This window comes from Limulus polyphemus, unplaced genomic scaffold (assembly GCF_000517525.1).
Source record: "Limulus polyphemus unplaced genomic scaffold, Limulus_polyphemus-2.1.2 Scaffold215, whole genome shotgun sequence".
In the NCBI taxonomy this organism is placed as follows: Eukaryota; Metazoa; Arthropoda; class Merostomata; order Xiphosura; family Limulidae; genus Limulus; species Limulus polyphemus.
This window is the reverse complement of record NW_013665825.1, coordinates 422,186-437,721: the sequence shown is the minus strand read 5'-3', so window position 1 is coordinate 437,721 and position 15,536 is coordinate 422,186. Positions and strand designations below refer to the sequence as shown.

Sequence of the window (15,536 nt, the reverse complement as noted above, 5' to 3'; positions counted from 1 at the left end):
TAATGTAATGAAAGCGAGAACGAAAATATACATTTTTTTTGTCCATGTTATTGTATGGGTGATCTTGGATGTCGACTTAAGAAGAAGTGTTTCACAGGTTTCTGAAAAGCTTTGTTTAACTTTGGTCACTTTTTGATCTTAAAAAGACTTCAGATGTACGATCCCCTTAACAAAAGGTGTGTTTTTAAAACAAAAACACACGTTTGTTAAACTGGAAGGGTAGCGTCAGTTTTAATTTAGTCTATCGGCATTAAGTTTATGTAAACTGTGCTCTTCATTAGGTTGAATCCGTAACAAAAACACACATTTGTTGAACTGGAAGGGTGGCATCAGTTTCAAATTAGTCTATCAGCATGAAGTTTATGTAAACTGTGCTCTTTATTAGGTTGAATCTGTAACAAAAAACACATTTGTTAAACTGGAAGGGTAGCATCAGTTTCAAATTAGTCTATTAGCATGAAGCTTATGTAAACTGTGCTCTTTATTAGGTTGAATCTGTAACAAAAACACACATTTGTTGAACTGGAAGGGTAGCATGAGTTTCAAGTTAGTCTATCGATATGAAGTTTATGTAAAATGTGCTCTTTATTAGGTTGAATCTGTAACAAAAAACACATTTGTTAAACTGGAAGGGTAGCATGAGTTTCAAGTTAGTCTATCGATATGAAGTTTATGTAAAATGTGCTCTTTATTAGGTTGAATCTGTAATAAAAACACACATTTGTTGAACTGGAAGGGTAGCATCAGTTTCAAGTTAGTCTATCGGTATAAAGTTTATGTAAAATGTGCTGTTTATTAGGTTGAATCTGTAACAAAAACACACATTTGTTGAACTGGAAGGGTTAGCATGAGTTTCAAGTTAGTCTATCGATATGATGTTTATGTAAAATGTGCTCTTTATTAGGTTGAATCTGTAACAAAAAACACATTTGTTAAACTGGAAGGGTAGCATGAGTTTCAAGTTAGTCTATCGATATGAAGTTTATGTAAAATGTGCTCTTTATTAGGTTGAATCTGTAATAAAAACACACATTTGTTGAACTGGAAGGGTGGCATCAGTTTCAAGTTTCTAGTGTTAAGTCCGCAGACATAACGCTGTGCCACTAGGGGCTTATAAATTTTGTGTGCATGTCGTTCCGAAAAGAGATCCAGCGAGGCATCAACATCGAAATATTACGAAACCATTGTGTCAAATATTGGTGTGTGTTTTGTTATAGCAAAGCCACATCGAGCTATCTGCTGTGTCCACCGAGGGAATTGAACCCCTCATTTTAGCCTTGTAAATCCGAAGACTTACAGCTGTCCCACCGGAGGACGTAAGGGAAGGATTCAAATGACTTGTCTATAGTACATTTCAGTATAAGATTAGAGCAATGGCTTGTAATGCTATCCTATGCTATATTCAGGCAAAACTTAAAAAAATGGCTTCAATTTGCATCAATAGTAGTCACGACATTTCCTCGTCTGAGACCCTAAAAGTAGCATAGTTTTGAAGTTGATCCACAAGTCTTATATGTTGTTGGCTGGTATATCAGGTGTATATATATATCAATGTGTTTTGGTGAGTGAAAGGAATTCTTTTGTTTCCTAACGCCAATACAATATTTAAACATCCAAACCCGCGTGAAAAATCATGTAACTGCTTTAAAAGTGCCCTCTAACGTTGACGTAATGAATCTTATTCTGTGTTTTACTTGTTAGTTATATTATATTCAGCAGTAAATGACTTAAATATGATAATAATAGACACGCGTAAAGGAGTTTTAATCGTCCTTACATTTGTATCATTGTTTCTTTTCATAATCTAAGCCAACATGGTGTATTCTTATAACCTATGTTACTGGCTTTCTCAGAAAATTAAAGCATGAAATTAAAAAGAAATATTTCTCTAACTTTATCCAAACAATAAAATTTCCTTCAAATGCAGTGGACGTATTGTTGGATTAAACACTAATTTTTCGGCACTATCAAATTACTTCTTATAAATGGTATGCAAAAATAACATACCTTAGAATTAAGAAAATGGTTGTTTATGGCTTACCCGACTGTTGGTTATAGCTTGAAGTGATTTCTCAACTGTTACGTGTTCAACTTTAGTTCTTAACTTACGACATGTTTACACAGATCTCATCAACGAACCTCTCTTTGTTTTATGACGTATTTATGCCCGGCTAGCATATACTTTGAATATAGCTTGGTGAACTAGTTTCCTAGAAGTTTGGAATGTTTGTTTTATGCCTAGCTTCTGTATCGGTTATATTCTGGTTTATGGTGTGTTTAATGTACTTCGGTCGTAGCGTTAGGTTCCAGTTTATGATGCACTGCCTTTTTAGTTGGAATATCGTTATATCATAGTTCAGGCTTAGCTAGTACTACTTAGGATTTCATGATGTTAATTTGTTTGTGTCTGCTGTATTTTTACTTGATAAATTTTCAGACAGTTTTATCTGTCCAAAAGAAGGGAATGAAAAAAGGGAGATTTATCCAAACGATAAGTTTTATTTTAAAGCGTTTGGTAACGAGGGAGAAAAAAGATCTAAAACGAAGATTTTCGTTGCAAATGAGATTCTTGGCAAAGAAAAACCAAAAGATCGAACAAAATTAGGATTTTTATTAGTCTATAAGGAGAAGACTCTAACTTAGACAGGAAGAAAAATATGATCGAAAATTATGAAATACTTTTATTTCTGCAGGCTGTTGTTACGGCTTTTTTGCTTTCTCATAAATAATTTATCCGAGGTTAAGAAAGACTAAAATCCATTAGGCTATAGAATTTTTTTTTAAATATTTTTACTTCATAATCGCCAAACAGGAAGATTTTGTTTGTTTCTTAGCACAAAGCTTAACAATGGACTATCTGTGCTCTTCCCACCCAGTTTTTAGTATCATAAGCCTACAGACTTACCGCTGTGCCACTGGAAGGCCCAAACGGGAAGAAAAGGCTTAAGAAATTCCAAATGAATGTGATATCTGTTCAACACGATAGGCTTCTCAACCATACGGAAAAAAACATTAAAATATTCTAAAAACCACCTCTTTAAACATTAACGATTTTAAAAGAATCCACTTGCTAAGAATTTTTTATACATAACAAGTTGCAGGGAACAAAATTGATTTGATTATGTGCCTTCTGGCAAAAAACTTGTGGTTTCTCTCTCTGAATGTATATATATATATATATATATATATAGAGAGAGAGAGAGAGAGAGAGAGAGAGAGAGTAGAGAGAGAGAGAGAAAGAGAGATCATTGTTGTGTGTTAACGTAACGATAATGGTTAATGGTTACCTTCTATATATGTATATATTGAGGGAATCAAGGAATCATATGTGATGATGCCTACACAGATAATGGTTAATGGTTATCTTCTACATATGTATATATTGAGAGAATCAAGGAATCGCATATGATGATGCCTATACATATAATGGTTAATGGTTACCTTCTACATATGTATATATTGAGGGAATCAAGGAATCGCATATGATGATGCCTATACAGATAATGGTTAATGGTTACCTTCTATATATATTGAGGGAATTAAGGCTGACACACGATGACATTCATAAGGGTAGTGCTTATTTCCTGACTATACATATTTTTGGAGTAAGGGACTGACACACGATGATATTCATAAAGGTAGTGCTTACTTCCTTACTATACATATTTAGGGAGTAAGGGGCTGATACACGATGACATTCATAAAGGTAGTGCTTACTTCCTGACTATACATATTTATGAAGTAAGGGGGCTTACATATGATGACATCATAAAAGTAATGGTTATCACCTGTCCCTGCACATTTTAGGATCTAATATTAACATGTTATAATTCTTATGGCAAAATTGTCAGTTCATTTCTGTCTCTATACACGTGTTTTCATTTTGTGGGATTTATAAATGTTAACGTTAGCTCCATATGTTTAAGGAGCTGATTATTAAATATATCTAACTCGAAGTTAATTTCTGTTCATCCGTGCAAGCTTAGAGAATTATCACATTATCGTGTGATGAAATATATCTGAGGTAAGGTTAGTTCTTGTTTCTATACATGTTCGGGGCACTCGGTACTGACATGTGATAATACCTGTTAAGGTTAGTTCTTGTCTCTATACATGTTCGGGGCACTCGGTACTGACATGTGTCTTGTCTCTATACATGTTCGGGGCACTCGGTACTGACATGTGTCTTGTCTCTATACATTTTCGGGGCACTCGGTACTGACATGTGCTAATACCTGTTAAGGTTAGTTCTTGTCCCTATACACGTTCAGGTTATTGGGCATGACATATGATAGTATCTATAAAGACTGATTTTAAATTTCCTCTCAGGGTAGGTATTTCAGTAGCTGAAAGATGTTTAAAAAATGTATTTGAAATTTAAGAATAACTGTATCCGTCTACATGTTCAACTTGCTGAATGCTGTTGTGAATATAGGTTTGTTTTTGTCAGTATATATATGTTTATTTAGCTAGGCGCTAATGTAATATAAATACATCATAGTTAAGGTCCAGTTGGCTTTTTTTTTTTCATTAACAGAACGGCGGCGAGTGTCAACTTGTGTCGGCTGTGGATCCCAGATCAACGATCAGTATATTCTTCGGGTAGCTCCGGACCTGGAATGGCACGCGGCCTGCCTCAAATGTGCAGACTGTCATCAGTTTCTGGACGAGACTTGTACGTGCTTCGTCAGAGACGGAAAGACTTACTGCAAGCGAGATTACGTCAGGTGGGGAGGCAAAACTAAATATAGCAAGGGTTGAGTCAAACAAACATCCCTTTTCAAGATTCATTTCGCTTCCATGTAAACCTTAACTGCCAAATACTTATCATGCTTTTTTGTTTTTTGTATCTCGGCTCTATACTGCAGTGTTTTGACTACTGTAGGCTTAATCCCGTACTCAGACGCTATAAAAGTGGTTTATATAAATCACGCTAAGGTTAGATTATGGGGAATTAAAATTTCGATGAAAAATTATCCAGCAATAAAAAGTTTTTTAATCAACCATTTTGGAAAGCTGTGTAATAATGCTAAAAAAAATTACGACTAATTATAATTTTTTGTGTGTGCAAGTTTTAACTACCAAGTCCTATGAACTGAATAAACTCCGTATACTTTAATTGATTCGAAGTCTTAAGGCTTTTCCAGAATAGTTGGTAGCCTAAAGCCTATGAACGCCTACAAGCAATTTGTCATATACACTTTCTGTATAGCTATCCCATGCTAATCACAATGTTCAGGCAAATGACAAATAACTAAGACTTAAATTTCAAAGTACAGAAATGAATTTTGCTGAAGGTTGAGTTACTCGCATTAACAGAAAATTACTCCAGTTAATAGCTCGTTGCTAAAGTAGTATATGTAAACCAAGAGTCAGCATAATGGCGTATTATGAACACCTAGTGTACAACGTTTTCGAGATTAAACAAACTTGCCTAATATTTAAAGAAATTTGAAAAGTTGTTACTGTTTAGTTGATAATATTTCACTTTATTTGTTCTTTTCTTGACTTGTCTCTGAAAAACAAATACAAGGAGAATAGATCTATAACTATTGACTGTTGTTTTCACTAATAATGTAGAAGGAACTTCCAGTTTAATGTGATCTACGTCGTTTTCGGTTTGAAAGTAAATGTGGCCATTAGCAGAAGCAATTAAAAACTTCTCAGTAAGAAACTCAATTTTTTTGTATATTCTAATGTAACTGGAAATCTAGAAAATATATATATATGTCACTAAATTGTCTTAATTCAAAGATGACTATGTAAACTCATTTCAAGATTACCAGATAGCGTCCACGTTACTCAGTACGGCACTGAAGTTGATACACACTGCACACACCCAATGGCTGAGAACGCTCTTATAACCTGTGTGTATTACATCTTCTATTGGTGCTACACATTCAGACAGAAGTATTACCTATATTAAATGGGTCACGTGACTAAAAACGTATAACATTTCCATTTCGTACACTATTAAAGTTTATAGAATGACATAAAAGTCACAATACTTAATAAAATGGGCCAAGCGTGGCCTTGTGGTTAGTGTGCTCGGAATTGGAATCCAAGGTTTATGGTTTACGTTCCGTTGCCGCTAAAACCCGCTCAGACTTTGTGGCCGTGGGTGTGCTACAACACTATTCGGTCAGACAAGCGTAGCCCAAGAGGTGGCTGTAGGATACCGTTGATTACCTATCTTTTCCCTAAGTCTAAGAGTTGAAAATTCAGAACGGCTGTGCGTACATTTGCACGAAAAGACTATATAAACAAATACATTTTCCAGAAGCGTTCAGGACAGGTAGATGTAAGTAACTCCAGTAACGGTAAATAGTCCCGTGACTAAGCGTGTCCTCAGTGACTCAGCGGCAAGTATGAGAGATTGTAACTCTAAAAATCGAGTTTTGATACTCGCGGTGGGCAGAGTACAGATAGCCCAGTGTGAAGCTTTACACTTAACAACAAACAACTAAACAGACTGAGTGTGTAAAACCTTTCTATTTCTTACACAATCGGAGCATATTAAGGTATAAAATTCGCTCTACTTAGTGGAGCAAAGTCGTTCTTGGTAGGGGGGGGGAGAAGGAAGCATTTCTGTACTACGTTGCAAACCTATAGTAATGATAGAGATGAATAAAAAAAAATTTACTGTTGTACTTTACAGTAAAATGGAACTACCATAAAATTCATTATAAATACGGTTATTTGTTACAGAGATAACACATTATACTCAGAACTATTTTCGGAGCGTACTTGCCGTTGCTTTCTTAGTACAAAGCTACACAATGGGATATCTGTACTCTGTACACCGCGAGGAATCGAACCTTTGCTTTTAGTGTTATAAGTCCGTAAACTTACCGCTGGCTCACTCAAGAGTATTGAAATGAATATTGGTATCTATGGTAAAAATGATATTTTTCTATGAAACTTAACATTTTTATACATACGTATATTTTACTTTGCTATTCCAACGGAAGTACGTTAGATTCGCTTTAGTAACCGCCTATACTGGTCCAGAAATGAATTAAGTACAATTATTGGCCAATTCTGTGTTTGCTCGGAAACTTTGGTATTTTTCAAAGTCCTGTGCAAATACTGACTGATTACGTCATTTAAACTAAAAACCTTAAAATACTCGACAGTTAATTTAAGAGAGAGACTGTATATTGTCTGGTATTGTTTTTGTTTGTTTTCTTTCATTTTATATGTCGAGACTAGTTCAGAGTAGTTCGATGTTTGACTTTTTTACACGTTGCTAAAATCACGGTAGCGTTTGAAAATACGTGGCAAATATATATAAATCATTGTTTTGTGTTAACGTAACATTTCTATAGTATAAGCTGCTATCTTCGTGTGAAGCAGGCTATCGTATACCTTAGTTTAGATCCGGATTCACATATTGTATATGTTCATACTTTACTTCTGTCAAAGTATTAGTCGCCACCGTTATTAGAGAGGTTCACATGTTGTTCATCTTCATGCTTTACTCCTGTCAAAGTATTAGTCGCCACCGTTATTAAAGACATTCGCATATTGTTTATGTTCATACTTTACTCCTGTCAAAATATTAATCGCCACCGTTATTAGAGATATTCACATATTGTTTATATTCATGCTTTACTCATGTTAAAGTATTAGTCGCCACCGTTATTAGAGCGAAAGTGTTCAGTGTTCACAACTGAAGTGTATTCGATACGGTCCTGGATTAATATATCTTCAGGTGTTTCACCCCCTGTCGTCCTCTTTCACACCTTTTGTGGGCTACCTTGATCTCCAGGGTATTTAGGGAAGACTCAGTGTAAACAATTCCCCTCCCCTAACGTGGTCATCCTTTGTGTCCACCCCAGGCGTCTAATCACTCTGAAGCAAACATTCCAGGAAAGGTTTATGTGAACAGAAATGGGTCAACATAGTACAGAAACATGATTATCTACATATCTTGTGTCTGTGTATTTAAAATCAGGATTAACGCTAGTTAGTTTGTAAGGTAAAGTTCACAAAAGTACGGGAAATGTGGGATGGAGAGGCAGAAAGTGATAAGACACGATATTTCCACATTCACGAAGTTTGTTCTTTATTCTTTGCTTACAATTTATTGAAATTAAATAAATAATCACGTTAAAAACATTTCGCTTTGACATGTGCAGTAAATTGTTGGACGAAAAAGTTCTGACAGCTAAAGAGATTGTGAAACACATAGAACATATATTCACGAATAACTTGTTCAACTTTTACTGGGTGATCTGATCATATAAACACTTTCAAGCTCAGTAAACTGTCCCTATCACCTCAGTATCCTTAATACACTTTATGTACGACAAAAGTAAGCTACCACATTGGTTTGTTTTTCATAATAAAAAGTATATATATATATATATATATATGTGTGTGTGTGTGTGTGTGTGTGTGTGTATCTTTGTCTCCCCCCCCAAAAAAAATATTTATATCATTTAAGTTAAATAAAGTTTACCTCAGAGATGAAACATCCACAGCATTTAAGTGTAACATATTTCATAACTGTGAAGTCGTCAAAACACAGAAGTAATAAATATAAACTCAAGACATTCTGCAGATTGATTCGTATTCGGTTTCACTCAGATACACATCTATTATTCAAGAAGTATATATTTAGGCCTGACAGATAAATCTGAAATGCATAAACTCTTGAATTATTTAGACTCTGTGGTAACACCGAACACTCTTTTCTTCATACAATTATAGCAACACGCATAGATTAGATTGTGACTTCACTACGAGTTATTCTGCAGCTCGAGACCACAAACGTTTATATCCAAAAGCACTTTTCTCGTAGAATTATTGATATAGCTTGCGTGCATACACACTTCTCCCTGTAGTAATGAATACACCATACAGCGATGTTCTTCCGTTATTCCTAACCTTGCTTTCATCTTAAGAATCCCAACCTGCCTCAGGGTGCCCAGTGGGAGAACTGTAAACTGTTAGGGTTAAGTGGCTTATTGTGAGGGAAGGTTAGCTTTAAATTAGCCTCGCGATAGCGAGGAATACATATCAAGAGCGAGAGGATACATTTGCACGGCGAAATTTTATAGAGACGTTTTCATTGCAAAAACGGAGTAAGGAGCTAGCTAGTGACTGCTTACTTTGTGGCACTGGAACCTTAAACATACTTATCACGGTGAACTTGTGCCACGGCCTCACGTGTGAGGTGAGAAGATATTCAAAACTAAGAACTACCCTGGGAAGGGCTTGTAACTGGAGAACGGATTAGTGTTCAAGTAATGCATGATATCTGTGAATGGAAAGTTTGAATAATACATAGAGCCAACAAATTTCATAAATCCGAGCATTTTTTTTATCATTCGTTTTTCAGAACTTTTTGCTATCGTTAAAGTATGACTTGTAATAATGTTTTGCTGGAAACGGGCAGTACCGTGTCGTTTACCAAGCGCGTAGAGTAAGAAAAACTTTAAAAAGTTTGTTTGTTCTATTTCGCGCAAAGCTACTCGAGGGCTACCTACGCTAGCCGTCCCTAATTTTGAAGCGATAGACTAGAGGGAAGGCTGTTAGTCAACACCATCCACTGCCAACTCTCGGAATATTCTTTACCAGCGAATGGTGGGATTCACCGTAACGTTATAACACCCCCAAGACTGAAAGAAGTGTGCATGTTTGACGACTGATTTCGATCCCGTGGCGCGCATCGCCATAACCACTAAGTCATTCCAGACCTTTGTTAAATAGAACTTGGTGCAATAGTTATATAGAACATTTTACGTGGAGAGAAATGAACACATTAAACCATATAATAATATTTAAATATATCTGCTGATTTATTACATTTGTATCACACTTATAAAGTTCGTTGGTACTTACTCACAATCAGCTTTTCTATTGTTAGTGAGCTTTTCTTTTTTGTTTGTTTCTTAGAACTTAAGCACAAAGCTACACAATGAATAGAATACTGGCATAGCTTTTCTATATGCTAATATACGTGGATAAGAACTATAGAAATTAGGCCAAATAAGTTTTCTATGTAAACTGCTTTATACTTTAAATAGCTTAAAAAGTAATATAACACCACGTATCGTAAACAGAGTCTATGTTTTATTAGAGTTTCTATAAGTCTGCAAGGAAAATAAATGTAGCGTAAAATTATGAGAAGTACATAACAATGCTGAGTAATAAATTATAAACGTTGACGAAGATACGTTTAGATTTAGGTATCTGCCACTTATTCATTTGTTTGACCAATCATTTCTTTTGATTTTTGACAGGTTATTTGGAGCTAAGTGCGCCAAGTGTAATTCGGGTTTTAATAAGGATAATTTTGTGATGCGAGCCAGGAACAAGATTTATCATCTTGAATGTTTTCAATGTATGGCCTGCTCGAGACAGTTAGTTCCGGGAGACGAATTCGCCCTCAGAGACGATGGACTTTTCTGTAAGGCTGACCACGAAGTTTTAGAGAAAGCTAACAACAACAACAATAGTATACCCCTCAACGGGAAAGGAAATAACAGCAAAGCTAATGACAGCACTGGTTTGCAAATGGCGGGTACGTAAAATTAACGAATTTGCTTGTTATCATTTTTTTGTTCTAATTTTTATTTTATCTATTAAAATTACTCTTGTTCACATTAACAATTTCTTTACCAATCGTTTCTCTGTTGATTCTAGTCTTACTAAAGTTTTTTTTTTTTTTTTAGTCTTTCCCCTCCCCTCTAACACTAACTTTGACCTAACAGAATATCATTAAAGAATATTCTGGAATTATAGGATCAATTAAAATATTTATATGTCTTAATGAAATTTATGACAGCATGTGATTCCTAGTCAAGATTGGTAATTATAAGATCAAGTAACAGCGTTACACGAAATTCCAGTAAAAGTAGGTTTTAGTTGCTAACCAAGAAGTAAAAATTTTAGAAAAAAAACAACAACAACAACTTCATGATTCCCTTTGTTATTTTGTTCCTGAAATAATAATAATAATCCCAGATTATTCATCATTACGGGCCATATTATGCTAATCTTCATTATTCAGTGTATTGCTATTGCGAGAAAGGGCTATTTGTTTTTAAATTACTTTACGCTTTATTTAAATATTCGAATATAAGTTATTTTTTAAAACTAATTCGGGGAAGGTTCAAAATGAATGCTTAGAATACAGAATAATAGAATACAAAATAATGGAGAAATTTCTGCGGATAAACACTGTTTTTATATATAGACATAGATTTTTACATTAATTCATTGTTTGTCTACGTATCTGTGTTTTACGACCTTATCTCCAGTGCCAATTTTGGTTAAACACAGTAGCTTCGTATATATTCCATGAGTTTTTAAACATGGATTACTATGGCGTGAACTTCGTTGATTTTGGAGACTTCTTCTAGTTCTGTTGGATCTAACATAACTTGTATTCTTTCAAAATATGCTGAGTATTTATGACGTATTTGTAGCATTGTGAAAATAAACTAGAATATTAAAGTAAACCAAAACAATAAAATCATTTGCGATTCCCTTCTGTGCAGGAAATCCCAATATCAGGATTACACCGAAAATCATTTCCATCGACTATGTGTGTAGAAGAAAAAACCCTGAATTTATACAGTTGTAAATCATTAGAAATCCCCCGTGTTCTTAAAGAATAAAAAATGATAAATTACGGAGGTTGAATACGTTATATCAAAGCGCTTTTTCCAATTACGTGTATCTTGACAATAAGACCAAGCGTGTCTCAGTAGTTAGCGTAACGGACTGTGGATCGGCGGTTCGAGCCCGGTTACTGCCAGTAACATTATTTGAAAATTCGAGCTCGCACTATGAGTTTGTGGGTGCGCTCTAAGACTGACAGTCAAATCCCACTATTTCATTAGGGTAATCCACGAGTTGGCGGAAGGTGGCGTTGATTAGTTGCCTATCACTTCAAAATTAGGGACGGCTTGTGCAGATAACCCTCGAGGAAACCCCAAATGTTTCTCTAACCTTTTAAAAAAACTTCACCTTCTCTCGGACAACTGAAAATAAATCCTATACCAAAACGTTTCGCTTTTTTAGCGAAGCTTCTTCAGATCATTTTACCAAGTGAGAGAATTTTCCAGAAGATTAGTTAATTAACCTGTTGTACTTAACTCAGTTTCGAAAACTTGAATTCAGAGAAAAAAAACTCCTAAAACTCTCAGACCGATCTTTTTAGTTTTCAGTGTTATTTGAATTATAAAATTTACATAAGTTACTAAAGTAGGTTTATTGGAGAGACATAAATTAATGATGATTATATGAGATCTCATAAACATCCACATCTTTCAATTTAAAACTTGAGTTTTTAGGAAAAGAATATTCCTTTATGAATGTTATTGACAAAGTATTTTTATATTTTAGTGATTGTTTTAATTTATATAAAAATAACAGATCTTAGGCTTAAACCAAAAATGCAAGGATGAACAAAATACACTTTCTTACAAGAGTTATAATGTTGAATTATCAAAACACATTTGGGTTCCCTATTATGTTCATCTTAAAAAAATTACAAGCACTGGTGGATAAACATGTAACTGACAACCAATGTTAGTATACACAAACACACACTATAGACTCGTTCATCGTTTTCGTTCACGATATATCAAAACTTCTTATTCATCGTTCAAAGCTCGTGTAGCAAATATATTAACGTAATACAAAAGACCTTTGATCGTTATTTATAATAAGTTTCTGAGAGTGTGTTAGATTTGGTATCGGATCTAATCAGGGAGAGCTCTTTGTTTCTCTCCTGCAAGGAGAGAAAACATAGGTAGCACCTTCCTTGAACCCACTGTTTACCACTATACACATGTGTATTTACTGTTGCTGATGTGCTATAATCTAACATTGCCTTTGGCAGTTAAGCAAATATTTGATGACTGGACTCTTGGGAAAGGAACTCGTTGGATCAATCTTTTGTTTCCTTCGGATATATTTACGAGGAGAGTAAACTGACTGATTATGGTATACAGTAACTTGTAATGGTTGTTGTATGGGGTTGAATATAGCTATTGTTGACTACTGTATTCACATTTTCTTTCTTTCTAAGTACCTTTAACTACTAATGAACACGTCTTTCATAATAGTAGTGTGCTTAAGTTTTAATCCACTTAACTTATTAACAACGTGTTTTTATAGTAAGTACACTTTTGCTCAATACAAAGAGTCAATTATAATACACTTATGTCATTTAAGGCTAAATTGAATTGACTAAAATGTCATAGAATGATTTAGTTCAAGCTCCTATATATATGAATGTGTGTGTTTGTTTCACACAACAGTTTATTTTATTCTTCTTTTCAACTTTTACAATTATTTAAAATCATTTGTTCTTTAAAGAACCAGCTTTCACACGTAAACGTAAGTAGTGCAAGCTACGAAACCGGTTCTTAATTAAAGATCAAGTAATTTTAAATAATTATAAAAGTCGGAAAGAATAGTAAACTAAATAATTGTATGAAATATAATATCCACAGGAAGTAAAATTTGAGTCGCCAGATTATATATATATGGATGGATATCTGTCGGTGTATGTACATTAAATCCGTAAGCCTATCGGTAGGAAGATACTTAAATTGTGTTAAGAAAGCCTTATCTATAAAGAGGTTAAAAATAACCATATTTACATTTATTGCCTGGCATAGCTATGTCACTGTGTAGTTAGTGTTCATTGCATAATATTGTTCGTCTGGAAACTGTTGTAATCTCCATCTTCTCCCTCTTAAGCTACACAGAGGTTTCATTGCATGACGAAAATGTGACATTGTACAGAGAGAGTGGAGAGAATTAAAAGCATATAATGTGATTATCGATCTACGTGGGATAAAATATTGTAAAGCTTTAATTTATATCTATATATCTCCATTATTTCTGGTATCTTTTCTTACCACTAGCTTATTTATTATTTATTTTAGTTTATTTTCATTGGTAAATACGTCATCTAAGGACACCGTTCATTAAAGAATAATATAGTTGTTTTTATAAAATTTTAAGAATGGAAATTAAGGAAATATTTATGGGCATGGTTACTAAAATTTATAACTGAAATTAACTAAATTAAATAAGATATAGGCAAAGGAAAAATAGACAGCAGTCTATTTAAAAAAAAACTCGACAAGTATGCTCTTTAAGATAGGATTCTGCTTCTGTCTACCGCAGGGAATCGAAACCCGGATTTTAGCAAGTCCGAAAGCTTGCCGTTGACCCACCAAAGAACTGTTCTTAGCTAACTTTCAACATAAAAAAAAACACCAACAGAATAGTTTTTAGAAGATATTGTGCGACTCGTTTAATAACATGACTCATTAATTTAACTGTGATTTTATTCGATTAAAGAAAATGATGATTGGGAAATTATTAGTTTAAGCCTCACGTAACCGATTCATTACGGAATTTTACGTGCTAATTGCAAAAGGATGTGGCTCATTAATTTTACCGTGTTTTTTTTTATTTGCTAAAAGAAAAAAAATCATTTTAGGAAAATTATAACCGTACGTGTAATCTAAACTTTTTTATTATCATATCGGTCTGTAAAAATTTTCACGCGCCGATCGCCAAAGAACACGACTCGCTAAGTTTCCTACGCTTGTACTGTTCGCCATTGAAATAATAAAGAAATGTATAAAAATACTATTGCATGCGAAAATAAAATTTAATAAGACTCATTTAGACTTAACGGTTTTTTTTATTGGGACACATTTGCTGGTTTTATTTACATTTCTATAGGATATTCATTCCTGATTCCCATAATGACACATTACTGGTATCCCAAGGTTTTGTCGATTTTTAAAACTTAATGGTTTTTCTCTGATCATAAATTATCATCATAGCAATGGTTTTGATGTGATGTAAACAGTTTATGTAAAGATCTGGGTTTTGTCAGAAAATAGAAACGCTAGTATCTAACGGTGAAACCTGGTGGATGGGAATTTAAGATATAACCGCAGTAAGATATCTTCTTGACCTTAGTTTGATGTGTCTGGTATACTAGAAACTAATATTTTGTCAAAACGATGATGCCGTGTACGTAAAGACATGGATGTATCTATATATATACACACCAACCGAAATGTGTGGTTGTTTTTGCCTTAATGCATTATTATTCAAGACAAGTTAAAGAAGTCATTGGTTGGAGCTTAGCTCTCGTATTTGGAAGACCGTTCACTTCTATGGTTGCTCAGTAAGGAACAATAGTCTCTGATGGTGTTTGTTTTTTGGATGACCATCCTTGACGATGTAACTCTGCAGTGTTATTCCTACATTGTCGAATATTTCCCTCCCTTTGTTGACCCTTCACTAGCTGTGATGGACACCTGCGTGTTCTCACACTGCACGACGAGAAGCTTTCTGCCCTGGCAACCGGCCATCTCTACTTAGTCTTTATTTGCTCACCTGATCACTTCTCACGGGCCGACCGAGGCAAGACGAAATCCGATCTTGACACAGTGCGTGTTGTTCCGGTTAATTAAAACTGACAGAAAGTGAACGAGGGTGTAGTTCTGGGTTGTCTCCTTCCCACTCTCTTCTTTCGCGAATTC

General features: G+C 34.5%; 1 protein-coding gene across 4 annotated transcripts in view; it reads left to right on the top strand.

Annotated features, from left to right (window-relative positions):
* Positions 1-15,536, top strand: part of LOC106478479 (insulin gene enhancer protein ISL-1-like) — a 57,890-nt gene that overhangs the window by 11,189 nt on the left and 31,165 nt on the right. For all 4 annotated transcript variants that reach the window (XM_013939025.2, XM_022382082.1, XM_022382081.1 and 1 more), the window contains exons 2-3: positions 4,538-4,727; positions 10,251-10,531. In XM_013939025.2, coding sequence (XP_013794479.1) covers positions 4,538-4,727; positions 10,251-10,531 — 471 coding nt within the window. The remainder of the gene's footprint in view (positions 1-4,537; positions 4,728-10,250; positions 10,532-15,536) is intronic.